Source organism: Thamnophis sirtalis, unplaced genomic scaffold (assembly GCF_051295495.1).
Source record: "Thamnophis sirtalis isolate CommonGarterSnake01/CBP01778 unplaced genomic scaffold, rThaSir2_p1.2 scaffold_1, whole genome shotgun sequence".
NCBI classification, from domain to species: Eukaryota; Metazoa; Chordata; class Lepidosauria; order Squamata; family Natricidae; genus Thamnophis; species Thamnophis sirtalis.
Genome location: NW_028261381.1, coordinates 83,319,423 through 83,337,596, shown reverse-complemented (window position 1 = coordinate 83,337,596; position 18,174 = coordinate 83,319,423). Strand labels below are relative to the sequence as shown.

General features: G+C 39.0%; 1 protein-coding gene across 1 annotated transcript; it reads left to right on the top strand.

Annotated features, from left to right (window-relative positions):
- The first annotated feature begins 161 nt into the window (after nt 1-161).
- Nucleotides 162-18,168, top strand: CUNH11orf16 (chromosome unknown C11orf16 homolog). The gene is made up of 6 exons (XM_014055222.2): nt 162-254; nt 4,425-4,607; nt 5,068-5,221; nt 8,380-8,596; nt 13,892-14,557; nt 17,399-18,168. The coding sequence occupies exons 2-6, from the start codon at nt 4,441-4,443 to the stop codon at nt 17,590-17,592; spliced, it is 1,398 nt and encodes a 465-aa protein (XP_013910697.2). The 5' UTR covers nt 162-254; nt 4,425-4,440; the 3' UTR covers nt 17,593-18,168.
- The last annotated feature ends 6 nt before the right edge of the window (nt 18,169-18,174 follow it).

Genomic DNA, 18,174 nt, shown 5'->3' with positions numbered 1-18,174 from the left:
TTAGTTTTTGGCTGATGTCAGTAACCTGAGAAGGAAGACTGAGACCAATTCTTGCTGGTGTCTGTGTGTGTGTGTGTGTGTGTGTGTGTGTGTGCGTGTGCTTTGCTCTTTTACATTATATTCCTGGTAGCAATGAGTCCATGGCAACCTCCTTAGTAACAGAAAACATTAGCTACCAACTCTGCCCAGCAGCAAAGCAGTTCAATATTGCCAAGGTCAGTCCAGTTCAGTAATTCTCAGTACAGCGGACTCTGGTGAGTTGTTTTTTAAAATTGCTTTTACATTGATAATCTCTCCAACTTTCCAGATCGTTTTACAAAAAAGCTACCTGATATACCCAGTAGTATTTCTGCCAGTACTGTACTTGTTAGCTATTGTCATTTAATTTCATTCATTCAAGTGAATACCGCTATAAGCTTCTAGGATCTTCTACCAGGCGAAACTTCTTGAAAGATGCTGGCGTAGCAAAGTATACCTATGCTACTCTATAGTTCTTTATTATTTAAGAATTATGGTTTTTTAAAAAGGCTAATGCTGTAGTATTTTTCTTAGACAATTACCTAGGGGCTAGTCAATGAAATAAAGTTACCAGGGATTCAATGTTAGTGATGCTTTTTGTTACTCAGCAAAACAAAACAAAAATATTATAAATGCAGATCAATTCCCAGATACATTCCTGAGAATTTAAATTTGTCTAAAAGGAACATATCAGAGTTCATAAAACACACAGAAGACTGTTCTGCATTGATTCAGCAGTACTATTTGGGCATTGATGGAGGAAGAATACTGGAGATGACTTTTTAAAGAAAGAATAATTGAAAAATAATTGAAAAATCAACCCTGCTTCATACTTTCATTCCATCCTAACATGCAGAGAACAACCAATGGGAAGTGGTCATTCACAACATGTAATTGATAATAACCCAACTACGAGGCAGGCAAACAAGTAAATGTTCTTCAGAGAATTAACAGGGGTAGTTAGAAGACCATATTAGAGAGAGGCTGGTAAAGGTGGAGTTCAGGCTGCTTGAATAAGCTTGTTAGTCCTACAAACGTATCCTGGGCTCAGCAACTTGGAAGTAAGTTTTAATGATTTTATAATGACAGTTAAGGATACTTAACTACTCATAGACATACAATTATCCTGTTACATGACAATTATCTAAATTATCTAAGGCAGTGTTTCTCAACTTTGGCGACTTTAAGTCCTGTGGACGTCTGGCTGGGGGATTCTGGGAGTTGAAGTCCACAGGACTTAAAGTCGCCAAGGTTGAGAAACACTGATCTAAGGCATGTTACATGATGCATTGCATTCTTTGTTGGCTGAACTCAAGATTCTTTTAATCAGAGCATCTCTTGTGGGAGAATATCATCTAAGCCAGGACATCCCACGAGCCAGATGCATCAAACGCTGGTCACGCCCACGCCCAGTTTAGCGGAGGGGGAAAGTCATGATACATCATGTGACGCCGCCATGACACCGCGAGTTTGACACCCTTGATCTAAGTTCTTTTTTTAACCTGTGGAAGTTCTTTCAAAATTATTTCTGGAAGATGAATAAAATAATAAGCCAATGCTTGCCAGCACGGTTATGTTAAAGCCATCATCTGCTTTCTTTATCCTGACAAACTATACCAAGTCAAATCTTTTTGTCAGCATATCTGCTAAAGTTTGAGATGCCTGAAGCTGCTATCACTTTGTAAATATTACTTTGACAGTCACAAAATAATGTCTCACTGCCTGTCACTGTGAAGTCTCTTTATTTTGAAAAGTCAGTCAGGATAAATGCGGAGAACAGTGAACAAGTCAAAACATTTCTTCAAGCACTTACATAAAGTGCTTTCTGTATCATGAGCTCTATGATGAAGACGGTCTTTGTAGGAGAGATGCCCATATTTTCTGGTAATTATAGGAACCTGGGAATCAGCAGTGAAATATTGCAATGATAAAGATGCATTTGCCATGTGATTTTCTTTGTGCTTTTTGTTCTCAAGAACAAAATGGGTCCTATAACATGTTTTCCTAAATCCTGTCAGCAATAAGATTCAATGCCAGCCTGTTTCTGAACTGCACTTAAAATGCTTTGATTTTTACATTTAAACATTCAAGAAACTTGCGGCCAGGTTACCTGACACGTGGTTTCTCCCCATATGGTCTTATATATCTGAGCTAGGTATCCCCAACAAAGGAGATACCACAATGGTCATGTGTAAAAAATGGTCAGAAGTCACTATTTTTCAGTTCGGTTGTAACTTTGAATGGTCATTATAAAAAAACTGTTGAAAGTCAAGGACTATCTGTACTTGCACTACTATAATAATCTGACTGAAGCAAACTCACAGGCCTGCACTGCAATTCTGTGTCATACCGAGTTCAGTAACATTTTCTTCTAAGCGAACAGGTGCAACTTGCAAGCTTACTTGTACTAAGAAAAGAATTTTCATATATTTTATGAATACATTACATTTACCTGTAAAGCTCCCAACCCCCCACCCCTCCAGTCATTTTGGAGCTATTTCCAGACATCAAACATATTGCTCAATTATGCAAAATACTCGACCTGCCAACATTTTAGCATCAGAAACAGGGAGATGATTACCCCATTTGTGACTCACCATGATCAACATCTCTTTGTTAGTCTCCCAGCATACTCTGTCTGTCAAACCCCAAAGAGATGACCTTTGGGGGTTGATCCAAATAAAACATCCAAATTGTTTATGTGCATTTCATCACATTAAAACAGAGAGGAAACAAGACACTCCTAAAATAAGTAAATCCAGCAGTTGGGATTTGCAGAGCAGTTGCATCTCTCCCCACTCTCTCTCTTCCTCCCTTTGCTCCCTCTCTCTTTTAAAAAAAGGAATAAACTCAAATACCAATGTTTTCCCAGTCTCTTCCCCTCCTTTCCCTTCTGACCAGTATAGAAACTACTATAGAAGTGCTTTCATTTATAAAGAAAGTTTTGTTACGTTGCTATTTGTAGAGCACAAGGTGCGTCCAACTGATTTCAAAGAAAGGAGGATTATAATTTTAGTAAGCATAAACAAATAAGCAAAACCAGATTGTCCTAAGGGCGACTGGAGTAGCTTCTTAAGAAACAAGAAAAACATTATTTCACTTCTCTCCTGACCACTGGTTATTATATAGAAACCAACAAGAAACCAAGAAAACATTCATAATTTTGCCTTATGTCATATGCACCAGAGTTGTAAATTATGATGGTAGCACATTCTTCAATCACTTAGCTATGCTCAAGAAATCCTAAGACCCTGGATGCAAAAGGAATAGCCAGCCCAAAGTCCACTTAGGCAGCAATGGCTAAGGTTAGTTTCTCAAACTTTGCAGTACCACGGCCCTCTAAAATAAATTCAGTGGTGGGATTCAAAAATTTTACTACCGGTTCTGTGGGTGTGGCTTGGTGGGCATGGCTTGCCTTGGCGCGCGTGGCTTAGTGGGTGTGGCAGGGAAGGATATTGTAAAATATCCATTCCCTCTCTACTCCAGGGGAAGGTTACTGCAAAATCCCCATTCCCTCCCAATCAGCTGGGACTCGGGAGGCAGAGAATACATGGGGGCAGGACCAGTCAGAGGTGGTATTTACCGGTTCTCTGAACTACTCAAAATTTCTGCTACTGATTCTCCAGAATTGGTTAGAACCTGCTGAATACCACCTCTGTTCCTGTTGCAATACAGTACTTAGGAGTCATGGCCTATAGTTTGAGAATCCTAGAGCTAATGTTCCTAACAAATTATTACGGGTAAAATGTCTATGGAGATTCTCAATCATCCAGGTCATAGTTGTCCCAAAGGTGCTTTTTCCAAAAGGCAACTGGACTTTCTTTGGGGGGGGGGGTCTCCTTTGAAAACGTTTTTCTTCATATCCATGAAACTTCTTCAGTTCTAGCTCTACTTGAACTTCAGAAGCTTCTTGGATGAAAAACAGAACATTTTCAAAGGAAAAAAACCTAAGAAAATCCAGTTGCCTTTTGGAAAACACTTTTGGGATTATTATGGGTAATTTTTATCCTTAATTGGCTGCAAAAAGATTGTGCTTCCAGCAACTGGAGAAAAAGAATGAAGACATTGAATGAGCCTATTCAAAAGACAGTCTGGGGAATCTAGCAAAAAGAACAGACGGATCTGGGAGGGATGGTATGAAGCAATTCAAAATTAAGTACATTGATTTGAAGTGTTTGGCTCTCAGGGTTTTTCTATGACATTTGCAGCAGTCTCCAGAACTTTGTTAACCATTGGTTAAGTATGGATCAGTTTGCAATTGCACCAAATATTTCCTTATATTTCTGGGGAAAAAAACAAGATGTTCATCTCTAGATCAGTTATTTGTGGAGAAGAGCCTGATTTAAATACATTTTCAAGTAAAGAATGCACATTTGTATAATAGGCTATGCTCCTTTTTATTGTAGAGAGAGCCCTGAAAAAATGAGCGAATATACCTTGTCCTCTTGGCCATACCACAAGCACTGCTGTACGGTGCCCAGGCATGCTGAATCTTTTCACAGAAATGTCATAGTTAATCCCAGTTCCAGCTGCAGTGGCTGCTTGTTAGCGCATCCTTCCTATGGCATTAGCCCACTTCTCACAAGAAGGTAATAAAGAAACAAATAATATTAATTTGTTTAAAATGAGAAGAGATTAAGACATTAAACTCTGTCTTTCTATATCCCAGAATTCCACAAATATAGTCTTATATTGTACATTCTTGCTTTTATTTTATTTTTTTACTCAAGCAGGTGGGGGTAATGCTTAGGAGAATTTGCTAAGTGTGATTTTTTCCTCCTGGGACCAGGGGTGTCCGTAGAGTATGGTTAAAAGAAATCAAGATGGCAGCCATGATAGTCCCATGGAACATGCATAAAAAGAAAAAGAACATTTATTGTACTGGCGTGACTGTCAATTTGATATTTTTTTAACCACACCTGCAGACACACATGGATTTAAACTGGGCTTTAAACACGTGTAGCTTACATGTTAGATAACATTTATTGTTATGTGTGATTAGTTTTTGCTGTGGGGTTCTTGGCTAACATTCTTCCGTTTTATTTCAAGGTGTTTGTGTTGGAGCTGCTGTCCCTTTCTTCTTGATCCAAAATGTAGGGCAGGACAGAATTTGGGGAGATCACTGGATGTTGGTAGTCCTGTTCTGGCAAAAAAAGAAAATGACCCTTATTATTACCAAGGAACAATCATAAAAGATTTAGAGGCAAGTTGCAAGATTATTTTCTACATGGTTATAAAAGTGATTAAATGTACACCAACTAATATAAAGAAACTACAGAAATTCAACTAAATGCACTTACTCACAATAACCATTTTTGTCAGTTTAGTGCAACAAGGGATCAGTGCATAGGGTTGTAGGGATCCCCTTAATTCATACTGAATCAATCCAAGGACAGAGATAACAGGGCAAAGGAATCACACCAAGAGAAATATAATATAGAAATATAAGTGTTGTGGATAATAAGCTACTCAGAGTTGCCTGACAATGAGACGAGTGGCATATACATTTATTAAGTAAATAAGTAAGTAAGTAAAATAAAATACATTTCATGTGATCTCATTGTGGGATGAATAGCCTTTGCTACCCATATAGTAAATGATGCCATCGCTTTTCTTGTAAAACAAAGAAGAATAAACTAGAAAATGATGAATACTGTTGAAATCAATTGAAGAGCAAACTAGAAAGTTTAAACTACAATAACTAGTTTATTCTAGTTATGCTAGAATAACATAACTTGTTTATTCTAGTTATGTTACAAGATAAGGGCAATAAACATCAATTGTATTCATTTCCCAGATATCACAATTCCTCTCTTCTACTCACCAACCTCCAACTCTCACCCCGATCTTTCTCATGTTATTTTAGGACAGGCGCAAACAATGTTTAGAGCCTGTTAATCATGATATCCAGCCCCTCTTCCTTCTCTAACAAATCCTAGGGAATGCCTTCTAGCCAGTTATAACAGTGTAACTCTAACAACATCATTAGAAGACTTCGTGACAGTTGCCGGGTAATTTTTCCAACATTGACCTTTCTAGGTTTCATTTATTTGTTTAATACCACCGTGTACTACATTAGGAACATACAATTTATGCCAAGAATAAGCAAGTCAGTACCCTCCAGATATTTTCAATATCAACATCATACCAACAGTCCCAGCAGCAGGGGGGAATGGAAAGAGACGCCGGAAATTATCCAATTATTACAGAACACTAATTTCTTTATTTCATGGCTTATACTGAGAACTAACTTTGTAGTATAATCTCACTCCAACTCTCCTCAACCCCTAATCTACATACACTAATAATAACCGTTGTGTCGCGGTGGTTAGTACTGCAGGCTAACTCTGCCAACTGCCAGCAGTTCGATCCCGACTGGCGCAAGGTTGACTCAGCTTTCCATCCATCCGAGGTCGGTAAAATGAAGACCCAGATTGTTGGGGACAATATGCTAACTCTGTAAACTGCTTAGAGAGAGCTGTAAAGTGCTATTAAGCGATATATAAATCTAAGTGCTTTTGCTATTGCTACACTCAACTCCTTTATTCCCAGCCAAACAGAAACATGCCATCTAGGAAGACTACGGCAGGAGCAGCAACCTGAAGGGCACATGACTGAGGGAAATGGTTGTAACTAGGGGTATAAGATTACCTTATTAGACCTTTTTGTCAGGTTAAAACCAGTTCTTTTATTTCTTTGGTAGCACCAGAGTTCTAAGAGCGTTGTGCTATTTTGAAGATCTCGGCAACTAGTGATATTTCATAAATAGCATTATTGCTGGAAAGGTGGCAGGCGTGTTGATATATAAACCTGACAGTAGAAAAGAAAATCTGCCTTCAATTCATTAGTTGTTAGCACCTGAAACAAACGTGGTATGTTCCTTCTGAAAAAAACAAAAAAGCAGGTTTGTTTGCTCACCACACTCACTCAACATCCGATAACTCTGAAGAACCAGCTACTCAGAAAGCAGCGCCTCTGGAGTGCATCCAGCTTTTGTGTGACCAACTCAGCGCTCGGCTCTCATTCCACATACAAAGACAGAGTGTAGTTAGGAAAACAAACATTCTAATCTTTAAACAGCCCCAGAGCAGACAGAAAATACTCAAGGGGATGGTGGGGTGAGAGGAAGAAAATCTTTTGATTTTATAGCCAGGTAGCTCAGTTTTCTTTTACTGCAGAATCAGCTATTCAAATAGTATGGATGTGTTGAGTTACCTTTCATAATATAATCCAAATTTTGGGGTGGGGTGTGGGGTTCTGCTGTATAGCATTCAGTTCAAAAGCAAAGATTTTCAGGTACTGTCATTTCTGGTGGTATTGAACTTATCAATTCTTCCTATAGATCAAAGAGCAATGAATTTTGGGGCCAAATTCTGGAAATGTTTACCTCAGAGAGAACCCCAGGTAGCCACCTGGAGTAGGATAGACTATGACAAACACATTTGGCATTATTTCTTTTAGCTAAGATTGATCCACAGAGGGAAGATAATCATCGCAAAATAGTTTTTCTTATTTTTTTAAAAAATCGGTTGGTCGTTAAAGGATGGTTGATTGTTAATAGATTCTCCATTTAACATTTTCAGCTTAAAATGTATTATTTCTTGTGTTATGCCCAAAATGTCAGCCCTTCCAGATAGGCCAGATAGGAAACACAACCAGTTAATATAATTCAACTTTATTGTAAGGCAAATGAATGCAAGTCTGAAAATGCAAATCTCCCGCAGTCACCTTTAACAGTTTGATCAATTAGGATTGGTCTTTCCTAAGTTTCTTTCTCGGACCATTAAGTGACTAGGACTTCCTCTCTTTCTAATCTGATCCCTTCCTAGGTAGCATCTCTTCACTTTGTCCCTCAATGTCATTCCCACAAATCAATACACAAAATGATACTTAGAACTGAATAAATGATTTAATACCAAAGCAGCAGGAACTTTTGTTCATGTTGGATTCCTTTAGCTATGTCATCTTTTAACTATATTCAAAATTTATCTTGTATCTACTTTTTGTATTCATTTTTTGAAATTAGTTGAAAAGAATGCCTCTGTTTGCTTTTTCTTCTAGATAACCCAGGAAAGTAAAAGTGGTTGTAAAATATGGAAGAAAGCTGCATGACAAAGGAAACTATGAATGAGTTTCACATATGAAATAAAATTTAATGGTTACTAAAAGGAGCCTTATATAAACTTTGCCTAATATATAGGTCAAACAGTCAAAGAGAAATTCAAGTAACAATTAAGTTGGGTGGTTATTTCTTCCCTGGAACAGGTTTACTTTTTCAAAAAAAAGGGTTCTAAGTCATCAATAGGAACAATTTCCAATTATTTGTGCTATTTTTAAAAACATATTTTTTCTTTCTAATAGGAAGGTGAGCAAAGATCATTTCTGGTACAATTTGTAATGGGGCAAGATAAACCTTATTTGCAAAAAACAGCCGGCAGGGATATCTTTGAATGTGTGAATGGAATGAGACATTCCATCCTGCCTGGTGATAAAGTGATGGCCCCCTGGGAACCAGAGCAGAAGAGGTATGGGCCAGGAACTGTCCTCCAGGGCATGGAGACCAGAGACCCTCTGCGAGGTAACATTGAAATTACTTTGTCATATACTTGCGGAATAGCTTTAAGAGAAGCATAGTGGACTAGAGCTGGAACTCACAATCAGGAGGCTCTAGGTTTGATTCTAGGTATGGCAGATATTTCACTCTCTGGGTGCAAGGAGAAAATAATTACTGTGAATGCAATGTAGGTGTTAGGAAGGGCATCCGACCAATAAATGCTCAACTCCATTCAGTCACTCCAACTCCACCCCAATGCAAGGGATGATGGTGTCATTAAGAGAAAAAAAGTACTTGGGGAGTAGCTTTAGGCTGTGTTTGCCAAAGGAAATAAAAATAGGCTGGTGCTTCTCTTTTAAAAAGAAGAAAATCTTTATTAGGATATTGCATTAAGATAGAAAGTTTAAAAACCTAATCTAGCTGCATTTGGATCTAGCCAAAGAATGAAAGGCCGTATAGTTCGCTAGACCAGTGTTTTTCAACCACTGTGCCGCGGCACACTAGTGTGCCGTGACATAGTGTAAGGTGTGCCGTGGGAAAATTACTTTATATATAGTCAATATAGGCACAGAGTTAAATTTTTTTAACATTTTCTAATGGTGGTGTGCCTCATGATTTTTTTCATGAAAAAAGTGTGCCTTTGCACAAAAAAGGTTGAAAAACACTGCGCTAGACCACATGGAACCTAGGACAGTACCTACCAGTGGTGGGTTTCAAAAAAATTTTGAACCTACTCTATGGGTGTAGCCTCCTTTGTGAGAGTGGCTTGCCGGCCATATGACCTGGTGGGAGTGGCTTGCTGGCCATGTGTTTTTTTTTCTTTCTTTCTTTCTTTCTTTCTTTCTTTCTTTCTTTCTTTCTTTCTTTTTCTTTCTTTCTTTCTTTCTTTCTCTCTCTCTCCTTCCTTTTGTCTCTCTGTCCCTTTTTCCTTTTTTTCTTTCATCTCTCTCTCACTTTTTCTTTCTTTTTTTTCTTTCTTTCTTCCTTTCTTTTTCTTTCTCTTTCTCTCTCTGTGTGAGTCTGTGTGTGTGTGTGTGTATATGTGTGTCTACCTACCAAAGAAAGGAGAAAAGATTTATGGGTGGGGGAGAGCAGGAACTGGAACTGGCTGGCGACTCCCCGGGGGAGAGCCTTCTCTGTTGCAGCTCCTGCCCTTTGGAACGACCTCCCCGTGGAGATCCGGACCCTTACTACCCTCCTGGCCTTCCGCAAAGCCACCAAGTCCTGGCTGCTCCAGCAGGCCGGGGGGCTTGTGAAATATTCAGCCCCACGGTAACTGTGAATGTTGTATATTTTAAAGTGTTGTTTTGTCTATTTATCCCCTTCCCTTGTTTATTGTAAGCCGCCTGGAGTCCTTCAGGAGTGGGCGGCATACAAGATCAATAAACGAACGAACGAACGAACTGGGTTAGCCATAAGCATATCAGTTTAACTGAAGAGGACATGTCAAAGAACGGAATCACAACACAAACTTTCACTACAACTATTGCATCTCCTGAAACTAAGACAGTTCAATGAGATTATACACCCCAAATTGAGGGGGTGTCTTCCAACCCCCTTCTCATAGGTGTGTGTATCTGTTCATGATTACTATCTCTTCACATAATTTTTTCCCTCTTATGGTTAGTAGCTATGTTTGTGCTTTAGGCATTTTCTCAGTGTCGTGCTGTGAGGAGGGTTTGGTTGTCCTCCTTCTTGGCTTGAAGAGAAAGTATTTTCAGTGACATTTCTTTGGCTCTTCTGAAAAGCTTACCTCGGACTCATATCTATATTCCTTCTGACTCAGGCTTTATCCAAGCCTTTCTCCCTTCACCAAAGCCGCCTCACAAGTGGAAGTCACAACTGAGAGGGTTCAGTACCAGCAAGATTCTGACTGCGACACAAAGTGCTGGCTCATCTCGGCAGCCAATGGTGCCTATTTATCTACTAGCGTAGAACATGCTAGTAACTGACTCAGGTACCCTTTTCCTGGCATGGATCACAGTTTCTTCTTGTTGAGGCTGCCACACTGTCTCTTCTCCTGCTGGGAAGTTAAATTGATTTCTGACATCCTAAGAACACTTGGTTTTTGTTTTTCATTAAGTTACATCACACTAGATAACCTCTTTCTGTGGCAGAATCAATTCTTCTATGCATATTTATAAGAAATAGCTCACAAAAGTAACTATAGAAATTGCCTTGTGGATGATTTTTTTTAATGGATAATAAACAAGAGGCTCTAATTGCATTTGCTTTATTGAAGTCAATACATTTGAATTCAGAGTAGCAAGAGTAAACATTCACACGTTGCTAAATTGTCCTTCATCAACTTTGAAACACAGTTAGCATTTATCGTCAAATCTGTTATATTACAGCCCTTAATGATTTTTGTCTGAAAATATTCCTTTGCAGTATATTTTCATGTCATTGTATGATACTACTTTGATGTTTCCGTTTGAACATAAAGAATGTTACCTCTTTACATTGTCTCTGTTTTTATATTCATAATATTAATTTCCAGACTGGGAACATGCTAAGCTTTTGCCATACAGATCTCAACAGTCCCTGTTTTGTAGCTTGTACAAGTGAAATAAATTGCCCCTTCAAAATCCATTTTTGGCAAGTTAAGTTGCAACTTTACTATATTTATTTATGCCTGAAAAACTACTAAGGCTTTTAAAAAACACATGAAGGGTCCCACTATATAGATCTTGTTTTAATTATGAATTGATCCTGCAAATTATTTCCCTTGAAGGATTTGTTTAATTTTGGTTTGCAGAATTCATTCTTGATACATCTCTTCCTCTTGATTTCCTCTTGTTTTGGTGAAGTATATTTCCACTGCTACAATATTTGTTTTTATGAATGTTTTGCTGCTGAGAATTCCTTATCTCTCTCTGGATATTTCTTCCTGAGATGTAAATTTCTCCTGTAGTTGCCTCCCTCTTTTTCCTAGGAGCTTGGAAGTCTGATTTTGAAATCTTTCCTTTCCTCAATTTACTTTCTAAGATCCTGAATCTATTTGGACAAGACTCAGATTTTCTTTAATCTGGAGAAAAAAAATACTTCATGTTCCTTATGCAAATAATAATCCAGAAAGCCATTCTTAGCCATTTATAGGCAATTGTACCTCTCCTTATTTCAACTGTTCTGGTTGCAAGAAAAAACTAAATACGCCGATAAATTGCCTACATCTTTAAGTCTTTGTTACAAATTTGTAATATAAGATAAATTTGAAAATTTGTGACTTTTTGTTTGAAATAGGTTCCTCAGTTTTTCCCATATTTCCATGCAATGTCTTTATCTTCCATACAAATAAGCAGATTAGTGCAGCTGGGGATCCATGCCCAGTAGCTTTCTTGTTTGCAGTATCCCATGTTCCTTTCCAATTTCATCTGATATTGGATCTGAGGCCTTGGACCAGCTGTGGTGCATTCATCAGTGTTTCACTACTGTCTACTAATGTGTATCAGAGCTGGCTATTTTGTTGCTAAGTAATCTGCTTCTTTTGAAGACATTTCAGCAACACAAATACCCTTATACACACCAATCCCTTCCCTTTCCCTACCCCCAAACTTTCATATTTTCTTTTGAGTTGGGTGCACATCAGTGGTGGGATTCAATTTTTTTTACTATCGGTTCTGTGGGCATGGCTTGGTGGGTGTGGCAGGGGAAGGATACTGTAAAATCCCCATTCCCTCCCAATCAGCTGGGACTGGGAGGCAGAGGTAAGATGAGGGCAAGGCCAGTCAGAGGTGGTATTTACCGGTTCTCCAAACTACTCAAAATTTCAGCTACCAGTTCTCCAGAACTGGTCAGAATCTGCTGAATATCACCTCTGGCGCACATGGGAAGAACTTAGTATATCGGTAGTAGACTGTGCAGTATGTGGGAGCAGTTTTCCCACGAAGAGCCGAGGTGGCGCAGTAGTTAGGGTGCAGTACTGCAGGCCATTTCAGCTGACTGTTATCTGCAGTTCAGCGGTTCAAATCTCACCGGCTCAAGGTTGACTCAGCCTTCCATCCTTCCGAGGTGGGTGAAATGAGGACCCAGACTGTGGGGGCGATATGCTGACTCTGTAAACCGCTTAGAGAGGGCTGAAAGCCCTATGAAGCGGTATATAAGTCTAACTGCTATTGCTATTGCTATGCTTTCTGCAGCCAAAGCCAGGTGCAGAGAGAAGTAAAAATAATAGGAATATGCATATTGTTTAGCATTTTAAATAGTTCTGAATCTCTGCTCTAGAAAGAGCTAGAAAAAGCTTTTTGACAAGGTCTAACCATTTTTGATTCTACCTAGGTATCATTTACTGAAAATGGGAAAGCAGGCTCCTTGCAAACTTGAAAAATCATTTCATGTCCGAACAAAAGACCAAAAAATGAACTGATCCAAATATGTACAATTGTAAAAAAACACCCTTTAAAAGTTTTGTTTTTTCTTGGTATGTTTTGCTAAGTCTGCATCTGGTGGAAAGTTGTGCTGTAGTACATGCTCTTCACAAACTACTACCTAAGGAGAATATGGAGGCAGCTCTTTGCAGCTATATGAGTGGGCATAAAGTATAATTAAAGATGGTGACTAAGCCAAAAAGCTCTGTTACTGAGCATATGTGTTCTCATCTCTCTCCCCCTACACTACATATTGCATTTTAACCAAGGTTTGAGGCTCACTATTAAAATTGAAATAGCTGCCAGTTTGGAATTGCAGTATTTGCAGAAATCAGATTTTGTACCCTACACAGATTAATGGCCTTAAAAGGGCTTTTTGACTTCTGCAAGTACAATTTAAGTGAATTATGTTCAGACTGAAATATTTCTTTTGATTTCCCAGTTTTCTTCCCATTTGAAAAAAAATGCATATGTTCTTTTATTTTATTTTTCTTGGCATACTTTAAAATATTTTGAGATGGGGTTTTAGATTTTGTGATGCGATGGAGAATACTGGAGTTTGGGGTATTTTTCATCACTTTGTTGTTCCCAAGGCAACCTATCCTTCTTGGTGTGACAAACCCATGAAAGACTTCATTGATGTCTTATCAGGGGATGTGAAGCCAATGAGGCTGCAGACGGAGAAATTATTGTTCTGTGAAAATAGGACACACATCCTTTAGCTACCTTGTGGACTACATCTGATGCCAGCACACCATCCATCTTGCTTGCTAAATGAGAAACTTTTTCCCCCTCTGCTTAAAAAAAAAAGCCTGCCCAAATCCTTTCTCACAAAAGAGATGGAATAGTCAAGTGTGAAGAAAATAAAAATCTTAGTATAGCAACAAAGTCAATTGTTAAGAACACATGCTTGGCATTTTAAAACAAACATTCTATATATTGTTTTCAACAGAAAAAGAAGATGAGCAAATTACAGTCAGCTTTTGGAATGGGAAGAAAGCCAAAGTTCCATTAGGCCTCGCTTTATGGATTTCTCCAGTGCGGTGGGAGACAACTGTAGAGAGGATCCATATGCCATACACAAGCAGGAAGCAGTTTGAGGGGCCACTTCACAGGCCTGGCTGCTACAATTGTTCACATGGAATTATTCCAGCTTGTGTTCTGTGTGATTTCCAAAGGTGCTGGTGCACATGTTGCTGTTTTACCCGTCCTTGCTGTGGTGATTTTCATCACACATGCTTATTGCCTAGACACAGGCAATGTGTATCCTATTGCTGCCACTGCTACTCTAAATACAGTGGCTGGTGGACATGGCCCTCTTTAGCCGAATTAACCTCCAGAGATTTTAAAAAAGAATTCACTAGTAAGCCTACAACATCATTCTTAGCAATAGAAGCCTCTCCCGAAGCAGAACATGATGCTGTGCTACCCAGTTCTTCCTCATCCTCCTCAGAGTCTCAATGTGAAAGGGACAAAAGTAGCACTGAGAACACAATGGTAGATCGTGCAGTGAACACAGATTCTAGTCTTTTTGAAAACCTCACCTTACAGGAAACCAGAAGACCAGAGTGGAAGTACTGGAAGAGAAGCCAACCCACCTTTGTTTATAAAAGCCAAGGTACACAAAATCTCCCTTGATGGATCTCAAATAGATATCTAGAACCTGTTGCTTTCACATACAGGGTGAAAATCAGGCCACACGGTAATTCACATGTGTAATTCAAACATTTCAACCCAAATATAATCTGGTTTATATGTTGTTTAAATCAAACTATTTTGACTTAGATTTGATTTCTTAGCATTATGTGTAAAACCCAGTCATTGTCTCATGTGAGTGTATATTAAGTAATGATGGTTGGCCCAAGATTTGTTAAACTTGTCCTTCGCCTTTATACATATATCATAAGGAGGGAGGGGGAAGAGAAAGACATTGTTTCAGAGGTTCTACCAGTTCAGTCTGATTCAGCTGAACTGATGCCATAAGCACTGCCATCTTTTTTTTGCTTCTGCGCATGCACAGAAGCATTTTCCCAATACTGCACATGTGCACATAGCGGCCGGAACCCACCCCTGCATTGTTTGCATCTACAGATGTTGTTTCCTGTGGATCATACTGGCTAGGATGCTTGGAATTGCCATAAAGTAACATCTCAAAGATAGTAGATTCTCCAGACTTGGCCTGCAAATCAGATAGTTTTATGAATATTACAGTATTAATAGAAGTGAAGTACTCCATTATAGACATATTTGAGAAAGGGCAAATAACCACTTATACTAGCTTGGTTAGTTTTCAGGAATAACTTATTTGGATCATGATCATTTGGCCCATGTGTAACATCTAATTTATGAGTGTACTTCAACAGGAAAAAGACATTTTATGATGAAGTAGGGCACTTCTACATGGCAGTTGTAAAGTGGTGACATTTTGTGCAGGAGTTGGGAAAAATCATGCCACCCTAAGAAGAATTGCACTTTCAACTCCTGCTCAATAAAGAGAATAGGAATTTCATCTGAGCCATAAGTGGAGGGAAGAGAGAATTGGGATGGGGACCATTGCCTCTGGTGCTACCACAGCTACTAGAAGATCATCAAGGGGGCTCCTGCTGCTAGTTCTCCAGTCCCATGGAGTCTTTCTCCCCTGCTTCTCTTGCCCACTGCAGATTTCTTCTGACAATCATGGTTAACAAGAGAAGTGGAAGACAGGCAGCAAAATGAGTTTTCTTTGCATTAGTTCTCCTGGCATCAAAAAGAGCCACATGCCCCATTTCCCTTATCAGCAGGGAAGCTGGAAACAGCTCTTCAGGTAGCATCCCACTAATAAACTTGTAGAAAGCTTTACTGCGAGAGGACTGGCTATAGAAACCCATGGTAAAGCTATTCCGCAGCGAATTTGGTCCCCATATTTCTCCCATTATACAGTTGTCCTCTCCCACAGCTTAGCTTCTTCCATAGTGGAGGAAAAACGGGAAGGAAGGCACTGTCCTATTGGGGGTGGGCGGGGGAGCTTAAAGTTACTGCAGGGGCCCTGGCTGAAAAGCCAGTTTTGTCCCACTTCCTCTGATCTCTGAGAGGAACCAGGATTAACATGATCTTTTTCTGCCCCTCTTGATTTGAAAAGAGAAGTAGGAACGCCTGAAATCTACTGCTAAAAGTGGGTGACCCTGAAAAATAAAGTGGCAGGGTTGGGGCAAAGAGTGAAGTTTCAATTGGCCAATAGGAGCAAGGCCAGCCCCAGCCCAATTTACCTTGGTAGGATGCACTAGAGACAGACCAGGTAGCATGACTTGTTCTGGGAAAAGCTAAAAATGGCCCCTTGAAAGGCAAGTGCAGACAATCTTTTGATGGGTCAGAGATGAGTTGAACACAATGTCACCCATACACATCCTTTAAATCTTTATGCTGAAGGTTTGCCAACTTTCTGTTCACAATTGGAAGATAGCATTCCAGCCAAGGCATATTTTTCTTTGCAAAAGCCGCTTCTGATCCTTTGGCTACATTTGGACGGAGCTCCCTAGAACCTCTTCAGCTGACAAGTCAAAATTGATTTCCATTGCATTAGGAAAAGGATCTTAAAGCCAAACCACAGGTAAGGTTTCCAACAGTGCAATCTGTAAAATGGTTGCTGCGATAATAGAGAGGTCAGTTTTCACCTTGCCTGCATACATGCAAAATACACAAAGTTAACAAATGCCAACAAATTTCCTACTGAAATCCAGAGGTATATTAAAGCAGGTCAGTACTAGGTGGTTATATATTATCATGCGGACACTCAGTTCATGCGCCTACATATTCTGGAATGCATTCAGTATTTTAACCTTTTTTGTGTTCTATGTGATAAAAGAGTTCTTTGCTACAGGCAGTTCTGCCAAAATTGTTTCTAAGAGAGTAATATTAAACCAATTTTTCATTTTCCATTATTTCACTGAAAATAGTGATTGAATTCAACAGACAAGCAAAAGCCAAGAATTTATGTGCTGTGGTGGCGCTGTGGTAGTGCAGGCTAATTCCGCTGACTGCCAACTGTCAGCAGTTTGGCGGTCAGTAAAATGAGGACTCAGATTGTTGGGGGCAATATGCTGACTCTGTAAACTGCTTAGAGAGGGCTGTAAAGCGATATATAAGTCTAAGTATTATTGCTATTTCTATTTCTAAGAGAACGCCACCAAGGGAACAATGTTACTGATAGTCTACTTTTATTTCACATTAATAACCAATCAAGCTAAAGCAGATTCATGGGGGTGGATAACTACCCCTTTTAGGCATTAAAGTACTTAGAACAGAACTAGGGTTGAGTTCACACATTATGCTAAGTGACAAATCACATTATGATTTGCAGGGATCATCTATCGAGTCCTTCTCGTGGATCTCAAGATACTCTGCTTGTGGATTTCTGACATTTTGTAGAGTCAAGTTTCTTTTTCAACCTTTCAGTCTATAATTGTTATAATATCATCTATAGGAGCCAACACTGTCAGTAGCAGCTGCAGAAAAGAAAGAGCTGACAACAAAGCCATTTCATCTGCAGATGGATATCCACCAATTCTGTACAACCACAGTGCTATATTTGAAACCATTGAACAGTCTCGTCAAAGGGATCTTTCGATGAAGAAAATCTTAAGCCATGGAATTACTAGCTCATCATGGGGAGGTTAATTATATATAGGCTTGCTACCCCCTCTTTCTTTCAGGAATGCAAGATGGAACTACACAGTAGCATTGCTTATAAGATTCTCTTAGCTTTTTCATAAGTTCTTCTTGCCATACTACTGAAATCCTGAACAACACCAGGGTAAAGTAATTTTGAAGTAACTGGTTTTTTTAAGTTTGAGACTAGTCATGCCACAAAAAAAAAGGATCAAATCAATATGCTTTTAGCTAAATGACTCTGTACTAAACATTAGATGCTGATGAGTGTAATGGATTTAGTCATTTAGCTTTAGCCAGAATGTACTGTTTGTTCTATCTACAGAGAAGCAAAATAAAATTACTTTTCCCTACTCTACTCCAACAGTGCCAGAATTTTAGGTGAACAAAACACAGAGCAGAATCAAGTGTTCGTAAAAAAGCAATATCATTATCACAATTTATTAGGTACAAAGAATCGCATAGCACAAAAGTAAAAATACATTCATGATTCAAATTGCAGCAAATGTTAATCAAGTTCAAGCTATAACAGTTAAAAAGTAAGGTAGAGAAGAATACTCAATATATTAGGTATGAAAAGATGACACCTCA